Source organism: Gorilla gorilla, chromosome 8, assembly GCF_029281585.2.
Source record: "Gorilla gorilla gorilla isolate KB3781 chromosome 8, NHGRI_mGorGor1-v2.1_pri, whole genome shotgun sequence".
Taxonomy (NCBI): Eukaryota; Metazoa; Chordata; class Mammalia; order Primates; family Hominidae; genus Gorilla; species Gorilla gorilla.
Window position 1 is genome coordinate 23,974,451 of NC_073232.2, and position 23,672 is coordinate 23,998,122.

Here is a 23,672-nt window from a genome sequence, read left to right on the forward strand (position 1 = left end):
CCTCAAAATAATAATAAAAATACAAATATTAGTTGGGCATGGCGGCTGACTCCTGTAGTCCCAACTACTTGAGCAGAGAGCATGTGCCACACTGTACTCCAGCCTGGGCGACAAAGGGAGACCCTGTCTCCAAAAAAAAGAAAAAGAAAAAGAAGGAGATGCTCAAAGACATACACGATGCGAATACGGCAACGCACGAGAAGAGGTCCAGATTTTCCTCATTAAAGAGAAATCACTGGTGGGTTTGTGGAAAAAAAAGCAGAGACATTTCCCAGAAGCAGTAACTTCAACAATTTATAGTCCAAGTGATTGATTCCACACACAAAACAACATAGCTGGCCTTCACACCAACCCTGTGAGGAAAGGCTGTGTTTGGATACCGGTAATTTACGTTAAAATACTTTCCTACTGCGCATGTACAGATAGGTTTGTTACGCTGATTGACTCCACAGGGTAGTGGGAGCTTCCTGCTCCAGCACGCTGTAAGGCCACACAGCAGGAGGCAGCAACTCCAATGATTCCGTTTATCATTTTCTCCAATTAACACGAATGGCTGGGCGAATTAGCACAATGAGCATTAAAACTGTTTTCCCTGGTAAAAGTTAGTGACTTGTTAGCACAATAGAAGTGAAAATGAACAATGGTTGTCAAGTTAGCGGTATTTAAACTCTGGAACTTAGCTCCAATCTCTGCTTGGAGCATCAGCGACACTCTAACCTTAATCCCTAAATCGACCCAGCTGTGAAAGGATCCAGCTGTGAAATCATAGTAGCTTTTCTGGTTGCCTGAAACCATCTAGAAGGGAAACATCCCTCCATCCTAAACTAGAACGAAGCTTTCATATTGGATACGGACAGAACATCCAAAGGCCAGGGAGCTTGCACTTCGTGGAGTTCTTAGGCGGGTTGTTCCACAGTTGTATGTGTGTCTGAGTCTCCTGCTTGCTGACCAATGTTTGAGGGTGTGGTCAAATGGATCTGAAACTTGTTTTCTTCATACATGGTAGCGAGGCTCTGAGGGAAGTACTAACCCTCGCCAATCTCTGATCATCGGCCACCAGCAAAGCTACCAAGAGAACCTACTAGCAGTGCTTGACCAAGCCGGCCCGGGGCGCAACTGGCAGGCGCCGTTACGCCGCGTTGACCACATCCGAAAATAGATGAAGCCTTGGAGAGGCTGAAGAGCCCGACTGGGAAAAGGCGTGTGCTGGCCGCCCCCTCGCTGGCTTCCCACAGGCTGCAGCTCCTTGCTCCAGGGCCGGCCCCCTCCTGTCCTCTCTCCAGCCCCCAGCGACCCGGGAGCGGGGGACGCGCCGCCCTCACTCACCTTTGTGGCAGTGGGACAGGAAGTAGGCGCGGGCCCTCAGGTTCTCCCTGTCGAAGCGGTCTATGGAGATAGTTGGATACTCGGCCATCTGCCCCTCGAAAGAACTCATAGCGCCGCCGATCCCAGCGTCCGGGACCCCAAAACCGCAGCTGAAGCCAAGGCCAGCCCTGACCGCGCCGCCACTTCCGGGAAGCCGCGCGCTGCCTCGCCATTGGGCGGCCGAACGCAGCCACGTCCAATCAGAGGAGTCCGGAGACCGGGGGCAAAGTCTAGGAGCATCCGGTCGGGTTCTAGGTTCCCGCTGCTTGGGTTTAAATCACCCGCGCTTCGCTGCACGCGAGCCCTGCCCAGTGCAAGGCTCATTACCGCCAAACAAACACAGGTGTTGCTCTGGTAAGGCGTTGCCCATGTCTGTGCAGGTGCAGTCGCGGGAAGGGAAATCGAAACTCCCAGAGCAGGTGGCCCCAGCCGACGAGGTGAGTGGGCTGCGGAACTGCGCTTAGAAATCATTCTTTGTTCCGCTTCCTGCTTGTCTGCTGCTAGCCTGAAACCCGAGCTCTGTTCCCCGCCCTCTCTCTTCTGTTCCCAATTTCTAACCTTGTGGGATTACCGTGAGGGTTGTATGAGAAAGTTTGTATCTGACTCATGGTAGATTCAGTAACTATTAATTCCCTCTTCCGTGTATATAATCTACAAACTGAATAAGTCATCTCTGCGTGATCTTGGGGCAAATAAGATCCCAATAATGCCTTCGCTGCTGGCCTCTCCCCTGGGCCCCCACCTTTTTGAGCTATACTTTTAGGAAGTTAGAATGATGTACTTAAAAAAAGAAAAATGGGAGGAAAGGTCTAAAATTTTTTAACAACCAAAGCAACTTTATGAAAAGGTTTGTTAAACCTTTTATTGTATTTCCTTTATTGTATTACAATAAACCAAATAATCACCATGACATTTGTTGTGCTCCTTCCTATCAAATCTCCTTAGTATAATTAAACACAAACAACCCAGAACACTTTCGCTTTATTTTATTTATTTATTCAGTTGGGGTCTAGTTCTATCGCCCAGGCTGGAGTGCAGTGGCGTGATTTCGGCTCTCTGCAACCTCCGCCTCCCGGGTTCAGGCGATTCTCCTGCCTCAGCCTCCAGGGTAGCTGGGACTACAGGCACGCGCCGCCATGCCTGGCTCATTTTTGTATTTTTAGCAGAGACGGGGTTTCACCACGTTGACCAGGCTGGTCTCGAGCTCCTGGCCTCATGCGATCCGCTCGCCTCGGCCTCCCAAAGTGCTGGGTGAGCCATTGTACCTGGCTTTCCAGGCCTCCATAACACTTGAAGTCCCACTTTGTGCACAGCACTGTGACAAACCTTCGGGTAGCATTCAATCTATCTGGGAACAACATGTCTGCAGAATATGGCAAATAAATGCTTCCACAGAGACGCAAGGTAACATGAGAACAAATCCAGGAACAAAGATTTCTGACCAGGGAAATCAGGAATCAGAATGCCATCCCAGCCCACCGCAGTGGCTCATGCCTGTAATCCCAGCACTTTGGAGGGCTGAGGCAGGTGATCACCTGAGGTCAGGAGTTCAGGACCAGCCTGGACAACATGATGAAACCCCATCTCTACTAAAAATACAAAAATCGGCCGGGCATGGTGGCACACATCTCCAGCTACTCGGGAGGCCGAGGCAGGAGAATCACTTGAACCTGGGAGGCGGAGGTTGCAGTGAGCCTAGATCATGCCAGTTCACTCCAGCCTGGGCAACAGAGAGAGACTCTGTCTCAAAAAAACAAAACAAAACAGAATGACATCCCTAGTGAATGTCAGCTTGTGCCTGTAGTCATGATACTCAGAGTTCTATTCAAATACAGATTTCCATGAAATCTTGAGGAGGGGGAGGAGGGGTGACATGGAAAGGTATACACAACATAATCACTAATTGAGGTAACATATCCTGCTAGTATACTACCGGCAACACCTTTGATGGTTTGTCTTAGAACACATGGGAACAACTGCCCTGGCAGGGTTATGGAGACCTAACAACAAATTCTGCTGTGAGTCTAGTGTCCGAAGAATCTCACGGTAGAGCTCCAGGAAAGGCAGGTCAAGTTAATGCTCGTGATCTTATTTATTTGCTCACTTATTTATCTCCTCCTCTTTCCACAATGGATACAGTACAAACAAAGGGAAATAGAGTCAGGACAAAGAGAAAGACAGGATAGAAAATAGGCAAGATAGGTAAGCATAGCCCAGACCAAACCTAGCGAATCAGAAACTCTGGGAGAGTGGGGCCTGGCAGTTTGCAGCTTAACACACTTTCTAGGTGATTCTGATGGACCCTAAAGTTTGAGAACCACTGGATTCGAGTCTAAAGAACATTCAGGGCCAGTGTGGTGGCTCATGCCTATAATCCCAACACTTTGGGAGGCCGACGCAGGTGGATCACCCGAGGTCAGGAGTTCGAGACCAGCCTGACCAACATGGGGAAACCCTGTCTCTACTAAAAATAAAATAAAAAAAAAATAGCCAGGCATGGTGGCAGGGGCCTGTAATCCCAGCTACTCAGGAGGCTGAGGCAGGAGAATTGCTTGTACCCAGGATGCGGAAATTGCACTGAGCCGAGATTGTACCATGGGACTCCAGCCTGGGCAACAAGAGCGAAACTCCATCTCGAAAGCAAAACAAAACAAAAAACACAACACTCAGGAAGTCTGGGGCAGGAATTCAGGTAGGAAGCTGCTTCAATACTGCAGGAAACGTGATGGTGAAGCTTAATTCATTCAGCAAATGTATTCATTCACTGACCATCTACTGTGTATCAGACACTGTTTTAGACACTAAAGATACAGTAGTGAGCAAAGTAGACAAAAAATGTGGCCCATCCTGGTGGCTCCTGCCTGTAATCTCAGCACTTTGGGAGGCCAAGGCAGGTGGATCACTTGAGGCCAGGAGTTAAAGACCAACATGACAAAACCCCAGTTCTACTAAAGATGCAAAAATAATTAGCCGGGTGTGGTGGTACACCTACAATAACAACTACTTGGGAGCTGAGGCACAAGAATCACTTGAACCTGGAGGCAGAGGTTGCAGTGAGCCAAGATGGCACCACTGCACTCCAGTCTAGATGACAAAAGAGACCCTGTCTCAAAAAAATAAAACTAAAAAAGCAGACAAAAATCCCTGTGGACGTGGGAGTGTACCTTCTAATGCAAGTAATTACTGTCTACCATTTATGTAGTTCCAGATGTTATCAGTGTTTTATACTCATTATTTCATCCTCACATCCTACCTGCCCATCAGATAGGTACACTTTCTGTCCTCATTTGCCAGTTGAGGATACGGAGGTTAAGTAGCTTGTCCAGGGTCATGTTGCTAGTAAGTAGAGCTCAGATTTAAATCCAAGAAGGCCACCACACTTTTAGACACTGTGCTCTCTGACAACACACTGCTAGCCACCGTGCCATGCTGCCTCCACAGCATCGGAGGGGCAGTGATGAAATATACTGATTCAAAATATATCCCTTTAGCACCTACTGTGTGCTAGGCAGTGTTAGGCCAGTGTGGCTGCAGCAGAATGATCCGGGGCTAAGAGGAAGGAGGGAGGGTGTTGTGAGCAAATCTTACAGGGCTTTGCTCACCATGTATAGCCTCTGGTTTTCACTCTCCATAAGATGGGAAGCCATAGCAGGGTTGTGAGCAGAGGACTGACATAATTTGACTTAGGTTTTTTTGTTTTGTTTTCTTTGAGACGGAGTCTCCCTCTATGCCCAGGCTGGAGTGCAGTGATGCAATCTCGGCTCACTGCCACCTCCACCTCCACCTCCTGGGTTCAAGCGATTCTCCTGCCTCAGCCTCCCGAGTAGCTGGGACTACAGGTGCACGCCACCACTCCCAGCTAGTTCTTTTGTATTTTTAGTAGAGACGGGGTTTCACCATATTGGCCAGGCTGGTCTCGAACTCCTGACCTCGTGATCTGCCCACCTCAGCCTCCCAAAGTGCTGGGATTACGGGTGTGAGCCACCGCGCCCGGCCTTGACTTAGGTTTTAAACAGATTGCATTGACTGTTGTGTTGACAACGGACTGTAGAGGGGGCATAGAGGGCTGTTGGGAACGGTTGTAATTACCAGAAAAGAGAAAAATTATGATGGCTTGAGTAGAAGCTATAAAGCCAGCAGGTTGCACTGATGGGTATGGAAAGAGAGGGCTCTAGGCCACATCTACTAAAAGACATGAAGAAGGAGCAGGGTTTTTGTTTTTGTTTTGGCAGGGAGGTGTTTGGGGAGGTTGTTTTGTACAATCAAGTAGATGTTGAATATACATTCATATACAAATCTAAAGTTCAGAGAAAGACCGGGCTGAAGAGAGAAATTTGGGAGTTGTAAGTAAATAGTTTTTTGTTTTGTTTTTAGTTTTACTAAGTATTGCCTTTGTTTTAGTATGACTCATTTATTTAGAAGTTTATATAATTTAATTTGTAATATGTCTTGTGTTTTTGTTTTGCTTGGCGCAGGTGCCCGAGGCCCTTGTCATCTTCATTGACCCCAGCTCATGGCTTGTATTTAACAACTAGCTCAGAAAAATTCCTAAAAATTTAATTACTGAGTCTCCAGAGCTCTAATGAGCTGGCTCCAGCACACAATTGCTCCTTTCTTTCATTCAACAATTTGACAAGTCCTGATGGCTCTACATTCAAAACATGTATCTTGGCCGGGCGCGGTGGCTCACGCCTGTAATCCCAGCTCTTTGGGAGGCCGAGGCGGGTGGATCACGAGGTCAGGAGATCGAGATCATCCTGGCTAACACAGTGAAACCCCGTCTCTACCAAAAATACAAAAAATTAGCCAGGCGTGGTGGCGGGCGCCTGTAGTCCCAGCTACTCGGGAGGCTGAGGCAGGAGAATGGCGTGAACCCGGGAGGCGGAGCTTCCAGTGAGCCGAGATCGCGCCACTGCACTCCAGCCTGGGCGACTGAGCGAGACTCCGTCTCAAAAAAAACAAAAACAAAGACAAAAACAAAAAACCGTATATCTTGAATCTGATCACTTTTCGCTAAAATAGATAGTACTGTAATATAGTAATAAATAATGCTAGGAAAAATAATTAAAGCTATAGATATCATCTATTGTAGGTTTACTGATTATCAGGCACTATGGCGACTCTGTGGAATGGTTCATTCCTCGCAAATGAATAGATAGGAGATATCTACTATCAGGAACTACAAACAGTCTCCGAGCTGTGATCCGCTTTCATAGGGAATTTTGTCTGGGATTCAAGCAGCAGCAAGTAACCCTTTTTCGCCCTCCATCTCTGCTCAGGGGTAAGCCCTGGCAGCGCTCCTACCTGGGACCTACATTGGCTTAGTGAGATGGGCCTGCGCCCACCCCAGCCCTCGCGCATGCGCATAAAAGCCCACTCCCGGAGGCGGGGCCTGAGCTAGCTGGGCGGGGCCTGAAGGAGCCGGGAGCTCCTGCAGCTTCATCGCGTTACTAAGAGACGCGAGGGTCGCGAAGGCCACAACACTTGGCCTCTCGCTGGCCCTGCCCGCGGATCCCGAGTAGAGAACGCAAGCACCCACGCCCGCCTGCAAGCTCCTGGGCGCCCCCGGCCTCTCCTGCTTGGCGGAACGAGGATAACCCAGTAGAGCCGGACCCAGGGGTGGGTGGATGCGTCGCTGGAGGCGGGGGCCCTGCCCGCCAACCCCTGCGCCCCGGCCGTAGCCCCACCCCGGAACTTCTTGCCCCGCCTTCTCGGCTCCGCCCTTCTCTGCTGTCTCCTGAGGTTTGCCAGGGAGATCCCGTGATTTTCATGTCTCTTCCGTGATTTTCAGGGAGGAGGGTCACTATTTGGCCCTTCCAGAATCTCAGGGTCCGGTTCTCCCGGAAGTTTCCGGGCCGCCCCGAACCCCATTGGCTTTAGGTGCCGCGTCTCCGAGGGCTCCGATTTGGGCCCTAGATTTTGGAATACTGTGTTTTGTCCATCCCAGCCTTCACCAGGCGGATTTCATCTCCCACACAGTTAGTGATTTATGGCAGAAAGGAAGCTGGAGGGATGGGGACTGCAGGTTAGCTGTGAGGGCCGGAAGGGAGCGGTTTTGTGCTGCACACAGGCAGGTCAGCACTCCCAGAGCAGGGACCGCCAGGCGTGCTTTCGGAACCGCTTTTGTCTTTCAAATGAACGCCCAGCGACAGCAGACGGGAGTTCCAGGACCTTAGAGACCGGCTAATGCTTCTCTTTAAGGTCAGGAAACAGGCGCAGGCGTGTTCATGGCCTTGCCTAAGGTTACGTGCTGGTTACAGGGCTCCCCCTGCTGCCTCTTAAGAACAGAAATAATCTAATAGGAGAAAAAAAGGGACTATTAGGGAGGCTAATGCTCTTGAAGTTTTAATACTACTAAAAGTAAAAGCGCTTTTCAGAGTGAAAGGGAAGCGAAAAGGGAATTTGGGTGGCTGGCTACATCAGAAGCTTCTGTTACAACTTTAGATTGTCAGGGAGTTGAGATGGTGTTTTTTGTTTTTATTTTTGTTTTTGTTTTTTGAGACGGAGTCTCGCTCTGTAGCCCAGGCTGGAGTGCAGTGGCGCGATCTCGGCTCACTGCAAGCTCCGCCTCCCGGGTTCACGCCATTCTCCTGCCTCAGCCTCCCGAGTAGCTGGGACCACAGGCGCCCGCCACGATGCCCGGCTAATTTTTTGTATTTTTAGTAGAGACGGGGTTTCACTTTGTTGGCCAGGATGGTCTCGATCTCCTGACCTCGTGATCCACCCGCCTCGGTCTCCCAAAGAGCTGGGATTACAGGCGTGAGCCACCGCGCCGAGATGGTGTGTTTTTAAAATAACGTGCCCGAGGCCGGGCGTGGTGGCTCACGCCTGTAATCCCAGCACTTTGGGAGGCTGAGGCAGGCGGATCACCTGAGGTCGGGAATTCGAGACCAGCCTGACCAACATGGGAAAACCTCGTCTCTACTAAAAATACAAAAAAATTAACCAGGCATGGTGGCGCATGCCTGTAATCCCAGCTACTCGGGAGGCTGAGGCAGGAGAATCGCTTTAACCCGGGAGGCGGAGGTTGTGGTGAGACAAGATCGCGCCATGGCACTCCAGCCTGAGCAACAAGAGTGAAACTCCATCGCAAAAAAATAATAAATAAATAAATAAAATAACATGCTCCTCAATTTAACCATGGGATTATGTCCCAATACACCCATGGTAGGTCGAAAATGCATTTAATGCACCTAGCCAACTTTAAACGTCCTCAGAACACTTAGCTCCCCTGCAGTTGGGCAACATCATCTAACACAAAGCCTATTTTATAATAAAGTGTTGACTATGTCATGTAACTTACTGAATACTGAATTCAGAGTGGAAAACAGAATGGTTGCATGGGTACTCGAATTACTGAATGCGTATTGCTTTTGCACCATGGTAAAGTGGAGATATGAGTTGAACCATTCCACGGGACCATCTGTATGCATATAAACCCTAAGTATTTCATATAATTCAGTTTCACAAACCAGAAACTCAGGCATTGCTGTTTCCTGTTTGTGGAGCTACAACTTGGTATTTTAGATGTCAGATTAATTTATTTTTTTGAGATGGTGTCTTGCTCTGTCACCCAGGCTGGAGTGCAGTGGTGCGATCTTGGCTCACCACAACCTCCCTCTCCTGGGTTCAAGTGATTCTCCTGCCTCAGCCTCGCGAAGTAGCTGGGACTACAGGCAGCCGCCACCGCATCTGGCTAATTTTTTTTTTTTTTTTTTTTTAGTAGAGACAGGGTTTCACCATGTTGGCTAGGCTGGTCTCGAACTCTTGACCTCAGGTGATCCACCTGCCTCGGCCTCCCAAAGTGCCGGGATTACAGGCGTGAGCCACCGCGCATGGCCCAAATGTTTATTTTTATTTATTTATTTTTTAAATATTTTTTTCTTGAGGCAGGGTCTCATTCTAGTCTCCCAGGCTGGAATGCAGTGACTTGATCACAGCTCACTGTGGCCTCAACCTTGGGGGCTCAAACAATCCCTCCCACCTTAGCCTCCCCAGTAGCTGAGACTATAGTCATGGGCCACCACACCCAGCTAATTTTATTTTTTGTAGAGATAGAGTCTCACTACATTGCCCAGGCTGGTCGTGAACTCAGACTCAAATGATCCTCCCTCCTCAGTCTCAGAAAGAGCTGGGATTACAGGTGTGAGCCGCTGCATCCGGCCATTAAATGTATTTTTTATCAATTCTTTTTTTGGCACAACTGCCAGCAAAGAAACCACTCAGTCTGCAAGTGCTAAGTACTAGCAGAATTAGAACTGCCACTGAATTTCCTAGAATCACTGAAAAATTTAATCAAGGAATTGTAAGTTGATCTTTCCTAATTTTAGTTTCATTTTGTGTTTTTAATAAACTGAAAGTAAGGGCAAAAAAAAGAATTTCCACCACCACTTATATAGCGTAGTTACAGTAGTCACTAGAGTTCCTACTATGGTGAAATTTACATTCATATTCTCTTTAGGTATTTTGGGAAAATAAAATTTTGAAATGCTTAATAATAACCGGAGGATGTCTATTTCTACTGAGAAAAGTGGTGATTTCCCCCAAAGTCCAATTGAATATAGCATATTTTCTGCTCTTCTATTAAATGTAGCATTTTTATGTATAGTTGCCATAATTTTTTGAGCTGAAAGTGACAAAAGGTTACATAGATGGCATTCAAGAAAATACGTTTCGAATGAATATGAGCAAAAAGTCAAGCCTAAAGCAAAAAGGGCATAGATAAGACAAAAATTAAGATTGTATCACTACATGTGCTTCATCTGTAAAAGTCCTGTAAGTAATACAGTCACTAAATTCATATAAAAATATGACTAATTTGGAAGTTTTTTTTTTCTTTTTTTTTCAGACAGTCTAGCTCTGTCACCCAGGCTGGAGTGCAGTGGCACCATCTCGGCTCACGGCAACCTCCGCCTCCCAGGTTCAAGCAGTTCTCTGCCTCAGCCTCCTGATTAGCTGGGATTACAGGCATGCGCCACCATGCCCGGCTAATTTTTGTATTTTTAGTAGACACGGGGTTTCACCATCTTGGCCAGGCTGGTCTTGAACTCCTGACCTCGTGATCCACCCACTTCAGTCTCCCAGAGTGCTGGGATTACAGGCGTGAGCCACCGTTCCTGTCCTGAAAGTATTTTAATACAGTGAATTCACTAACTTTTTTTTTTTCTCTTAATTTAGACAGAGTTTCGGTCTTGTTGCCCAGGCTGGAGTGCAATAGCGCGATCTTGGCTCACTGCAACCTCTGCCTCCCAGGTTCAAGCAATTCTCCTACCTCAGCCTCCAGATTAGCTGGGATTAGAGGCATGCGCCACCACGCCCAGCTAATTTTGTATTTTTAGTAGAGACGGGTTTCTCCATGTTGGTCAGGCTGGTCTCGAACTCCCGACCTCAGGTGATCCACCCACCTCGGCCTCCCAAAGTGCTGGGATTACAGGCGTGAGCCACCACGCCCAGCCTAACTTTTTTCTTTAATATTTCTTAGAACATTTTTCCTGGGTAATATATCTATATTCCTGTGTAATATTTCATATTATATATATGAATGGATTCTTAGGCTGTATCACATGTCCAACTCACCTCTTTGTCATAGCTGGTATATTGCTATTATATTGTGCAGCAGTGGAGTAGTGAACTTCCCACTAGAATGAATGGCATTAAAGGACAAAGGTTTCACTGAAGCGTGGCTTGTTTATTGTTTTGCCAGGTGTTCCAAATTTTACATAAACTCGTATAATACTGTAAAACTGGACCGGGTGCGGTGGCTTACGCCTGTAATCACAGCACTTTGGGAGGCCGAGGTACACGGATCACTTGAGGCCAGGAGTTCAAGACCGCCTGAGAAACATGGTGAAACCCATCTCTACTAAAAATATAAAAATTTGGCCAGGCGTGGTGGCTCACGCCTGTAATCCCAGCCTTTTGGGAGGCTGAGGCAGGCGGATCATGAGGTCAGGAGATCGAGAACATCCTGGCTAACACAGTGAAACCCCGTCTCTACTAAAAATACAAAAAATTAGCTGGGCATGGTAGTGGGCGCCTGTAGTCCCAGCTACTCAGGAGGCTGAGGCAGAAGAGTAGCATGAACCTGGGAAGTGGAGCTTGCAGTGAGCCGAGATCGCGCCTCTGCACTCCAGCCTGGTGACAGAGCGAGTCTCTGTCTCAAAAAAAAAAAAAAAAAAAAAAAAGAATACAATATAAACACTATAATCTTTAGAATGTTAAGTAATTTAACAAAAATCTAAATAGGAAGAGCATTAGAACAACTTTCTTGTTTTTCATAGCAAAGAGCCCATTGGTACTTGTGACTTAGCCTCCTAACAGTCTTCATTATCTTTTTTTACTAACCACTAAGGGAACATTTAGGCTACATCTTTCATATTGAAGAAATATTTGTCTGAAATTCAGCAAGTCTGTCCATTTTATTTCCATTTCCTATTTTTCCTCTATTAAATCCAAGTGAAGCTAAATTTATGTCTTGTAAAAGCATTTATTAGAAGATCCTTTTAAATAAAACTTTTAAGTCTATGTTAATTAATCGTATATTTAGCATGATTTTTACCCAGTATGAAGGATGGATATTTCTAATTAATGTCATGCTTATTTTGAGTTTTCCTTTATATATATGTATATAAGTGTATGTGTGTGTGTGTGTGTATATATATATGTATACTTTTTTTTTTTTTTTTTTTGGAGCCAGAGTCTTGCTCTGTTACCCAGGCTGGAGGGCAACCTCCACCTCCTGGGTTTCAAGCGATTCTCAAGCCTCAGCCTCCCAAGTAGCTGTGATTGCAGGCACCTGCTACCACGCCCAATTCTTTTTTTTTTTTTTTTCCTTTTTGAGAAGGAGTTTCACTCATGTTGCCCAGGCTAAAGTGCAATGGTGTGATCTCAGCTCACTGCAACCTCCACCTCCCAGGTTCAAGCGATTGTCATGCCTCAGCCTCCCAAGTAGTTGGGATTACAGGCATGTGCCACCATGCCTGGCTAATTTTGTATTTTTAATAGAGACGGGGTTTCACCATGTTGGCCAGGCTGGTCTTGAACTCCTGACCTCAGGTCTCCTGACCTCAGTCTCCCAAAGTGCTGGGATTACAGGCCCGAGCCACCATGTCCAGCCTTTCCCTGTTATACCTTAATGTATTTCTTGACCTTTTAAACATAATGAGCATTTGTTATTGTGACTGAAAAAAATTCATAAAATATTAATTTATTTATAGGATCTGACTTTAATGTGTTTCAGCCAATAGAAATATATTTTAATAGAAGAATGCATTCAAGGAATCATAGTGAAAATTCTGTATACTTTATTTCAGTTAAATGACTGATATTTTGTTAATAAAATAAGTAGCTGAGAAAACAAGTGTAAGATTATGCCTTTGAAAAACTTGCTATGGAAGTTCGGTGAATAGACAATTACATGAACTAAAGTCGTATATTAGACTTTCCAAGACTATTAGTGACCTCCTACACTGTTTTTAAATTCATGGTCTCAGTACCACGACAGCCACACAGTGTGCATGGAATCTGTGTTAGGCCATTTTCTCACATTAGTTCATCAAAAGATCAGGTACTACAGTGACCTCAGTAAATGAATTGCAGCAATTGGGATGTCTCCAAGCAATTAAGAAGTGAAAAAGAGTAAACCATTCCCTCCCAGAAACAAGAAAGTGAACAGAGTGAGAAGACGGGTCTTACATTCCCTTTTTCAGAGAGAGAGAGAGAGAGAGAGAGAGAGATATGCAGCTTTGAATATAAGTAATGGAATGGTGGTGGATATTTTGACAATCTACTGGGCATGTTTTCAGAAATGTGCAAACTATTACCTGGAACTCCAGTATGTGTATACAGCTTTTAGAACATCACTCCGTAACTCCGACTGGGATTTTATTGATAAAGAATAAAACAGTTTTCTATGTATCTTTCAGGGACTTGGGGTTTTGTTTGTTTGTTTGTTACAGTTTTATCCCCACAAAATAGAGCATGAATCCTTCTCAATCTTGGAATTGTATGTTTAAAAACTAATATATTTAATGGGATTCTCAACTCTAAGTATAACTTTTAAGTGTTAGTTTTGTTTATTCTCTTTTTTTTTTTTTTTTTTTTTTTTTTTTGAGATGGAGTCTTGCTCTGTCACCCAGGCTGGAGTGCAGTGGCACAATCTCGGGTCACTGCAACCTCCACCTCCTGGGTTCAAGCCATTCTCCTGGCTCAGCTGCCCCAGTAGCTGGGATTACAGGCGTGCACCACCATGCCCAGCTAATTTTTGTATTTTTAGCAGAGACGGTGTTTCACCATGTTGGCCAGGCTGGTCTCAAACTCCTGACCTCATGATCCACCCGCCTCGGCCTCCCAAAGTGCTGGGATTACAGGTGTTAGCCACCGCACCCGGCCAGTTTTGTTTATTCTTAAAGGGAATTTCAAAATTGTCACTATTACATTATCCATTAATGTTGTTTTAACATCTTTCAGATATTATTGATAATAAGGCCTCTGTAACCATGGCTAGTTCTGATGTAAAACCAAAATCAATAAGTCGTGCCAAAAAATGGTCAGAAGCGATAGAAAATCTGTACAGATTTCAACAAGCAGGATATCGGGATGAAACCGAATATAGACAAGTGAAACAAGTTTCTATGGTAAGATTTCTGCCTCTACAAACCTCAACTCGAAATGTATTTCTCAGATGCTGAAAAGTATTTTATAAACAACCAGAGAATAACTGAAGGAAATTTTACTCCAACTCTCTCATTTTATTTGTTTACTTTTATTTACTTTTATTTTTTGAGACAGAGTCTCATTCTGTCACCCAGGCTGGAGTGCAGTGACGCAATCTTGGCACACTCCACCTCCCGGATTCAAGGGATTCTCCTGCCTCAGCCTCGCGAGTAGCTGGGATCACAGGCGTGCACCACCACGCCTGGCTAATTTTTGTATTTTTGTAGAGATGGGATTTTGCCGTGTTTGGCCAGGCTGGTCTTGAACTCCTGACCTCAAGTGATCCACGCGCCTAAGCCTCCCAGAGTGCTAGGATTACAGGCAATAGCCAGGACGCCCCGCCAGACTCTCTCATCTTATTAAGGGGGAGAGGCCCAGAAGAATGATTTGCAGGCAGAGTGGGAGAAGAGGTGGTCATTCAGCTGGGTACATTCAGAATTGTCTCTTTTATTGAGCAACTGTGCTCTGCTAAATGAATCTTTTGCGGTAGACCACAAAAAAAGAAGCTTTTTTCCTCACTCAGGTGATTTTATTATCAGATAATCAGTATGTTGGGTAACTATTATTTCCCTCCTGTTACTTTTTATTTTAACCATGAATTAGAAAGAGGTTAAAATCCTGTGGTTTTTGGGGCAATTATACCTTACAAACAAAAGTGTTAGAACAACTCGTGACTTTGGTAGTATATCCCAGGCTTTCCTGAGAGAGTAGAGACCTAGCTTTGCTTTATGAAGGCTAGACCAAAGTTTAGATTTGGCTCCCGTTTATACTGTGTGGTTCTTCTTAACTTATTTATTCTCTTGGCTACTAAGAGACTTTTTTTTTTTTTTTTTTTTTTTTGAGACAGAGTCTCGCTCTGTCACCCAGGCTGAAGTGCACTGGTGCAATCTCGGCTCACTGCAACCTCCGCCTCCCGGGTTCAAGTGATTCTTAAGAGACGTGTTTTTACAAATTCAGTTCACCCCTGAACAACACAGGGACTAGGGGCTTCAATGCTTCATGCCATCAAAAATTTGTGTATAACTTTTGACTCCCCAAAACAACTACTAGTAACCTAGTGTTAACAGAAACACTTGCCCGTAAGGTGAATAATTGATCAACCCAGGAATACACTAATATCTTAATATATTTTATGCATTCATGACAAAACTTTTTCTTAATTATTTTTGATATTTATAGTCTGTGTGGTTTGCAAATTTTTTCAAATCGTTGCAAATGTCAAAAAAGATTTCAACAAATTTTTTGAAAACAATCCACGTATATATGGACTCCCCAAGTTCAAACTTGCATTGGTCAAGGGTCAACTGTATTGTAAAATATGACATAGTATTCATAAATATATTTTAATTTTTAGATTTGGGATTATAACAGTGTTTATTAACTCAGTTGTTTATTTTTCATTATTTTTTACTAACTCATCATTTTTCAGATTCTAATGTGTACATTTTGCAGATCACTATAAGCTCTTCTTTTTCTTTTATTCTATTCTTTGTCCTCTACTTAAAAATTCCTTTAAAAGTACATAGGAGGCTGGGAGTGGTGCCTCAAGCCTGTAATCCCAGCCCTTTGGGAGGCCGAGGTAGGCAGATCACTTGAGGTAATGAGTTTGAGACCAGCCTAGCCAACATGGTGAAACCCTGTCTCTACTAAAAATACAAAAATTAGCCGGGCATGGTGGCATGCACCTGTAGTCCCAACTACTTGGGAGGCTGAGGCAGGAGAATCACTTGAGCCCGGGAGGCAGAGGTTGCAGTTAGCTGAGATCACACCATTACACTACAGCCTGGGCAACAAAGCGAAACCCCATCTCAAATAAATAAATTAATTAATTAAATTAAAATTTTAAAAGTACATAGGAAAAATAATGGAGGCAATACGGAACTAACATGTTATTACCTCTTTAATAGACATTAATTGAATGACATTATTGGGGTTAACAATACAATTTAAAATACTGATCAAGTGAAGATTGATTACTGTGACTTCCATGTATCTGTCTTCGCAACCATTATACTCTATCCCCATTGCCAAGGATAATTTTCATTACTATATCATCTATGGCTTTTAAACAGATAAAACAGAAGCATTATCATTTTTATGCTGTTTAAAATAAGCTTTGGGCTGGGCATGTTGGCTCACACCTGTAATCCCAGCAGTTTGGGAGGCCGAGGCAGGCGGATCATCTGAGGTTGGGAGTTTGAGACCAGCCTGACCAATATGGAGAAACCCTATCTCTACTAAAAATACAAAACTAGCCAGGCATGGTGGCACATGCCTGTAATCCTAGCTATTCGGGAGGCCGAGGCAGGAGAATCACTTGAAACCAGGAGGTGGAGGTTGTAGTGAGCAGAGATCACGCCATTGCACTCCAGCCTGGGCAACAAGAGTGAAACTCCATCTCAAATAAATAAATAAATAAAATAAACTTCATACCCTGCCTCAAGATTGGGATGCCCCTAAAGATACACAAGCCTCAGACTCATAGGCAGCCAGCTGTGGTGGCTTACGCCTCTAAGCCCAGTGCTTTGGGAGGCTGAGGGTGAAGGATTGCTTGAGGCCAAGATTTTGAGACCAGCCTGGGCGACATAGTGAGACCCCATTTCTACAAAAATTTTTTTTTAATTAGCCAGGCATGGTGGAGTGTCTCTGTAGTCCCAGCTACTGGGAGGCTCAGGGGGGAGGATTGTTTGAGTGCAGGAGATCGAGGCTGCAGTGACCTGTGATCACATCACTGCACACCAGCCTGGGTGAGAGAGCAAGATCCTGTCTCAAAAAAAAAAAAAAAAAAAGAAACAAAGAAAAAAGGAAAAAAGAAAAGAAAGTTGTCACAAGAATTAAATGTAATCACATGTTTGAAGTGCCTGACATTATAGTGCTCACAATTTGTTGGGCTGGGCACAGTGGCTCACGCCTGTAATCCTAGCACTTTGGAAGGCAGAGGCGGGCCGTTCACCTGCAGTCAGGAGTTAGAGACCAGCCTGGCCAACATGGTGAAACCCTGTCTCTACTAAAAATACACAAAATTAGCCGGGCATGGTGGTGCACACATGTAATCCCAGCTACTAGGGAGGCTGAGGCAGGAGAATCACTTGAACCCAGGAGAGGGAGGTTACAGTAAGTTGAGATCATGCCACTGCACTCCAGCCTGGGCCACAGAGCGAGACTCCCCCACAAAAAATTTGTTGACTGAAGGAACAGCAAGTGTTTAGTAAATGATAACTTTTATTAATCTCATCATCTTAGATTCTAAAATAAGTAACAAGAACAATAAAACCTTACACAAATCGAAGTATATGTTCCTTAACAAAAAGAAGCACAGGGATTTAGAGGAAAACAAAATCACTTCCTTCCAGGGACAATCCCCAGAGAGGGCTTAGTGTCCCCAGTGGCATTTGCAGTGGGTCTTGAGGGACGGATAGGATGGTGACTGAAAGCTTGCTTTGGGTGCGATGTTTCTCCCAGTGTGCAGTGGTTTGAGGGTTTAAGAGAAGCTGTTTTTCATTACCTGGTGGTATAGTGCTTGCTGACCTTCCCTCCTGAGGGGAAAGTCCTTGAACTTGAGGATCTCATTCCATTCCACCACAGGCAAGAAAGTTTCCCAGATCAAATGGAAGTGATCAAGTTGAAAGTCAAGAAGAAAAGAAAGTTCAGAGATGCCAAGGGGCATCAAAAGGAAAAATGTCTAGAAGTCAACAAGCATAGGAGCAACTTAGCTGTCCTAAGGATTGTCCCATATCAAGTAGCTCAGCTCCAGATGTTCGGAAGAGGCATTGGTTGTACTGTTTTCTCACCGGATCAGATGGTTTTCAGATAATCTGCTCCTGGCCCCAGGAGGGAAGAGGGCTGTAATGGAGTCTTGAGAACACCTCCTTTCCCTGCCAAAGGTATTGGAAGCCACACAGGCAGGTGTGGCCTCAGTAGTGGAAAGGACTGCTGGTTTTCTGTAATGTATGTCAGAGGGCCTGCCAAGCCTTCTCAGATATGCCGTTACCTATTCTCGCTAATTCATAAGTAAGTGAGATGACACAAAAAATGAAGATGTGTTATTAGAAAGTAAAAGACATGTGGACACAGATGGTATATTCATCTCCTCTTCCTACTGAAAGCTGAGATTTATTCATGGGGAACAGAAAAGGTACAGGACTACCTGTATAGAAGGTGTTGAAGAACAGGATTTGGAGAAAGGGTGCAGGACTGCCTGTATAGATGGCGTTGAAGAGCAGGATTTGGTTTTCTACAGCCTAGATAATGAGTTTTTGGTTATGATAAAGTACATCTCACAAAATCTGAAAGGAACATATTTGACAGTAGTGAAATACATTAACCTGGCCAGGAAGGGATAACATTGAAGAGGAAGTGGAGAGACAGATCTCCAAATTAGATCAAGCCAAATAAAAAAGTAGATAAACCAATATGGTATACAAGAAGGAATGGTAGGAGATGACTGGGGACAGTGGCTCACACCTGCAATCCCAACACTTTGGAAAGCCAAGACAGGAGGATCACTTGAGACCAGGAGTTTGAGACCAACCTCGGCAACATATAATAATAATAATCATAACAACAACAATAAAGAATGGTAGGAGAAATTTAAAAAAAGATTTTTGACACTTTGGGAGGCCAAGGTAGGAGGATTGCTTTAGGCCAGGAGTTTGAGACCAGCCTGGGCAACATAGTGAGACCCTGTCTCTACAGAAAAAAAAGAAAAATAGAAAACTTATCTGGGCATGGTGGTGCTTACCTGTAGTTCTAACTACTCGGGAGGCAGAGGCTGGAGGATCCCCTGAGCCCAGGAGGTTGAGGCTGTATTGAGCTATGATCACAACACCACACTACAGCCTGGGAGACAGAGTGAGACCCTGTTTCAAAAAAAAAAAAAAGGATTTCAAGGTGAACTTGAAATTGGGGCAGAAGGAAATGCATATACACATTTGGATAGTTCTTGAGTTGTTTGCTTTATTCACTGTGTAGTCATCAACAATCAGCAGGCAGCACTTACAAAATGGAGCCTGGGCTTAGCCCTAATTTCCTCCTGTGGTATTAATTTTAGAAGTTAGAATGTTTGAAATCTTTTGTAAACATAAGAGAAATGAAGTTTAGATTACTTTGAATGTTTTGTCTTATCTTGGCCACAGTATTGAAATTTAAATCTAGAAATTGGAGCTGGGTGCAGTGGCTCAGGCCTGTAATTCCAGCACTTGGGAGGCCAAGCTGGGAGGATCACTTGACTCCAGCAGTTCCAGGACAGCCTGGGCAATGTAGCAAGACTCTGTCTCCAAAATAAAACAAAATAAAATAAACCTAGAAATTGGGCTCTAGAGAAAAGCACTGAATTAGTTGTCTTTTTTTTTTTTTTTCCGAGACAGGGTCTTGTTCTGTCACCCAGGCTGGAGTGCAGTGGCGCCATCTAGGGTCACTGCAACCCCTGCCTCCAGAGTTCAATGGATTCTTCTGCCTCAGCCCCCTGAGTACCTGGGATTATAGGTACCTACCACCACACCCAGCTAATTTTTGTATTTTTAGTAGAGGCATTGTTTCACCATGTTGGCCAGGTTGGTCTTGAACTCCTGACCTCAATTGATCCACCTGCCTCAGCCTCCCAAAGTGCTGGGATTACAGGCATGAGCTACCACACTCGGCCTGAATTAGTTATCTTACAGCATAAGGCTGCAATGTAGGATGTGTCTTGTGGGTATAATACTTTAAAAGCTCAAGCATTCTAAAATCTAATCTTATACTTTGTTTGTGTAAGTCATACTTTTTAACTATTTGATAGTAAAATATGAGATAAAAATCAACCCTGCATTGTAACGTTTGTACTCTGGTTCTTGATGTGCAGGTAGATCGTTGGCCGGAGACAGGATATGTGAAGAAACTTCAGAGAAGGGACAATACGTTCTATTACTACAACAAACAGAGGGAATGTGATGACAAGGAAGTCCACAAAGTGAAAATTTATGCTTACTAGCCTGTCTTCTTTGTATTACTTGTCAATTATATTTTAAGAATTCATCATTTCCTTCTACATCGTGTGTTTGTCATTTGATGAAATAATTCAAGATGCAGTCTGCAGTTTAATGTTTTGTGAACACAAAAGCCATGAGAATTGGTATCTGCTAATCACCTTGTCCTGTTCTAAGAACTGGCTGCAGATGCATTAAAGTTGTACTTTCTTGGTCCTGCTCTTTTTGTCCATTTTATTTTATTTTGAGACAGAGTCTCGCTCTGTCGCCCAGGCTGGAGTGCAGTGGTGCAGTCTCGGTGCACTGCAACCTCTGCCTCCCGGGTTCAAGTGATTCTCATGCCTCAGCCCCCCAAGTAGCTAGAATTACAGGTGTGCACTACCATACCCATCTAATTTTTATATATTTAGTAGAGATATGATTTCATCACGTTGGCCAGGGTGGTCTCAAACTCCTGACCTCAAGTGATCTGCCCGCCTCAGCCTCCCAAAGTGCTGGCATTTCAGGTGTGAGCCACCACACCTGGCCTCTGTCCATAATAACTGTGGTGTAATCACCATTAAGTGTGGGAAAACACCTTTGAAATCATCCCAATGGTTAGACTAGTGACATATTTTCTTATAGCAGATAGTCTTAGTGCTCCACTTATACCCGCTCCTGGCATTTATGTCTTTACTAGAACATTGCTTTGAGATGCCAGATATGGGTCTTGTGGCCCAAGGTCTTTCTCTTGCCCCTGGAGTCCTTTGCCTCTTGCTGGGCAAACTGGAAGTGTCAAGGAATAATGCCCCCCATGGAAGAAGTCCTCCACTAATGACCACTGGGAAGTAGAGATAGAAATATCCCAACAGGCTGGGCACAGTTACCCACGCCTAAAATCCTAGCACTTTGGGAGGCCGAGGAGGGTGGATCATGAGGTCAGGAAATCAAGACCATCCTGGCTAGCAGGGTGAAACCCTGTCTCTACTAAAAAATACAAAAAATTAGCTGGGAGTGGTGGCGGCTGCCTGGAGTCCCAGCTGCTCAGAAGGCTGAGGCAGGAGAATGGTGTGAGCCCAGGAGGCAGAGCTTGCAGTGAGCCAAGATCCCGCCAATGCATTCCAGCCTGGGCGACAGAGGGAGACTCCATCTCAAAAAAAAAAAAGAAAACTATAAGGATCTTTGTCTACTTACCAATGATGAAAAGCATGGTCATAGAATATGGTAATGTACAGTTGCATGACCTTGAGCTAACAACTTAGGATTGCAGCCTCAGGATTTACATTTGTAAAGTGAAGAGCCAGCGCTTTGACGGACTAAAGCCATGTGAATCAGGTGCTGATTTCAGGGCTATCGGGATCAAAGAGAGTATACATATGATAGGCCTTACACAGTCTCTCGTATAATTGTGCTGGACTTTCTTCTTTTTCCCTGAATAACCTCAGAGACCCTGTTAACGTTTGTGACCTTCTGAGCTCCCCTCTTTAATCCTTCCAAGAGAGCTTCCCTGTCTCGGTTTAGCCTTTGCATATCCTCTCTTTCATGTGAGTCCAACTGGTGGTCAGTTGCTGGTACCTGGGTCCTTCCATACTCTTGGGGGTTTTGATAATCAGCTGGTGCATGTTCCTCTAGCCACTTAGTTGCTGCTTGGAGGACTCTTCGCCTTTCATCTCTGTTAAAGAGGAACATGAGCAACCGGTGGCAATCAGCCCAGGTGGGGTTGTGGGTCTGGATAACAGTTTGGAGCAAATCAATTAGGGCTTGTGGCTTTTCGGTAGAGGGCGGTGTATTATTTTCCCAGTTGAGAAGGTCGGCAGAGGTGAAGGGCTGGTACCCAAAAACATGCCTCTCCACCACGTGACCATCCTCCTCTATCCCAGTATACCGCTGCTCTCTCAGGGGCATTTGGATCTCCGTTTGGGGTCGTAAACCAGCTGCCGAGGGAGGGGTGGAATGGCACAATGTGACTTACCGCAATTAATAGTATCAATTATTAATTGAGACTAATAACTATCAATATTAATAACTGATCATATAATTTTTAAAATCAATAGCGATAATAATGATAATTCATATTAAACAGTTATATTCACGATAACAATAAATGATTAATATTAATGATTAATGACACCTGATATTAATAACTGATATTGATCTTATTAGAAAACAGTCATATTAGCTCTTAATAATTAATATTAATATTAATAATCTGAACACTTTATGAGCAATGATTTCTTAATATTAACATTAATATTGGTAATAGATATTCATGTTAATAATAAATGAGGATGAATTAATACTAATAGCACACCTAAAACCTCAGTGGGTGTACACTCACCTGTGATATTGTTCATAATGTCCAGGAAGGGAGAGAGCATGATATTACGTTCAATATCGCAGTAGCTGTACACCCACCCAGTGATATTGATCCGAATCTCATCTCCAGGGGATGGCGTATGACGTTACTCCCAATATAGCACTGGGTGTGCATCCACCCGGTGATGTTCCTCCTCATATTCACGGAAGAAGAGAATGCTATTACTCCCGGTATCACAGGAAATGTACACCCCTTCTGTGACATTGTTCCTAATATCCGGAGGGGGAGAGGGTGATATTACTCCCAATATCGCAGGATGTGTACACCCACCCTCTGATATTGTTCCTAGTAGCCAGGAAGGGAGAGGACAATATGATTCCCCGGACAGCAGGAGGTGTATACCCATCCTGGGATATTCTTCCTAATATCCATGGAGAGGAGAGGCTGATATGACTCCCAATATGGCAGGGGGTCTACATCCAGTCTATGATATTGTTCTTAATATTCAAAGGCGGAGAGGTTAATATTACTCCCAGTATCACAGAAAGGGTACAAACCCGTGTACTATTGTTGCTATTATCCAGAAGAGGAGAAGATGATAATACCCCCCATACCGCAGGAGGTGTACACCCACTCTGTGATATTTTTTGTAATGTGCAGGGCAGGGGAGGATAATATTATTCTTAATAGCGCAGGGTGTGTACAGCCCCCCTGTGATATGGTCCTTAATATTCCAAGGGGGAGAGGATGACCCTACTCCCAATAGCACAGAAAGTGTACACCACCCCAGGGATATTGTTCCCATGATCCAGGAGAGAAGAGGATGATGTTACTTTCATTATCGCATGGGGTGGACACGCCCCCAGTGATATTGGTCCTAATTTCAACGTGGGAGAGGACGATACTACACCCAATGCCGCTGGGGGCAGAAACACTCCCGTGATATTGTTCTTAATATCCAGGGGGAAGAGGATGCTATTACTGCAAATAGTGCAGAGTATGTGCACCCGTGTGTGACATAGTTGGTAATTTCCAGAGGTGGAGAATATATTACTGACAATAACGTCAACACGCTGTGACCACCGTGGATCCTAATATCCAGGGGGGTACCGGGGGGTGATATTACTCCCCGCATCGCGGGGGGCGCCCGCCCCCTTGCGACGGGAATCGTAATACCCAGGTGGGGAGAGGGGGTTGATATTACTCCCCGATTTTTCCTAGGATCTTTTCTCTACTGCCATCCTGGGTTCACACCCTGGGACATTACTTTCCATATTCTAGCAAGACGCCAGTAGTAAAGTCACCGGGGTATACACCCTGCTGTATTATTCGTA

At 44.8% G+C, this 23,672-nt stretch overlaps 2 protein-coding genes across 10 annotated transcripts in view; one reads left to right on the forward strand and one right to left on the reverse strand.

Annotated features, from left to right (window-relative positions):
• Nucleotides 1–1,832, reverse strand: part of DCLRE1C (DNA cross-link repair 1C) — a 56,774-nt gene extending 54,942 nt beyond the window's left edge. For 2 of the 8 annotated variants that reach the window (XM_063709681.1, XM_063709679.1), the window contains exon 1: nucleotides 1,327–1,525. In XM_063709681.1, the coding sequence (XP_063565751.1) occupies nucleotides 1,327–1,435 (109 nt within the window). In that variant the 5' untranslated portion in view covers nucleotides 1,436–1,525. 8 annotated transcript variants of the gene reach the window in all.
• Nucleotides 1,833–6,763: 4,931 nt separating this feature from the next.
• Nucleotides 6,764–20,262, forward strand: MEIG1 (meiosis/spermiogenesis associated 1). 2 transcript variants are annotated; one of them, XM_004049079.4, is made up of 3 exons: nucleotides 6,764–6,984; nucleotides 13,834–14,000; nucleotides 19,919–20,262. In XM_004049079.4, the coding sequence occupies exons 2-3, from the start codon at nucleotides 13,863–13,865 to the stop codon at nucleotides 20,045–20,047; spliced, it is 267 nt and encodes an 88-aa protein (XP_004049127.1). In that variant the 5' UTR covers nucleotides 6,764–6,984; nucleotides 13,834–13,862; the 3' UTR covers nucleotides 20,048–20,262. The 2 variants fall into 2 exon arrangements, with proteins under 2 accessions (XP_004049127.1, XP_055209747.1); XM_055353772.2 differs by lacking the exon at nucleotides 6,764–6,984 and adding an exon at nucleotides 7,415–7,566.
• Nucleotides 20,263–23,672: the final 3,410 nt, after the last annotated feature.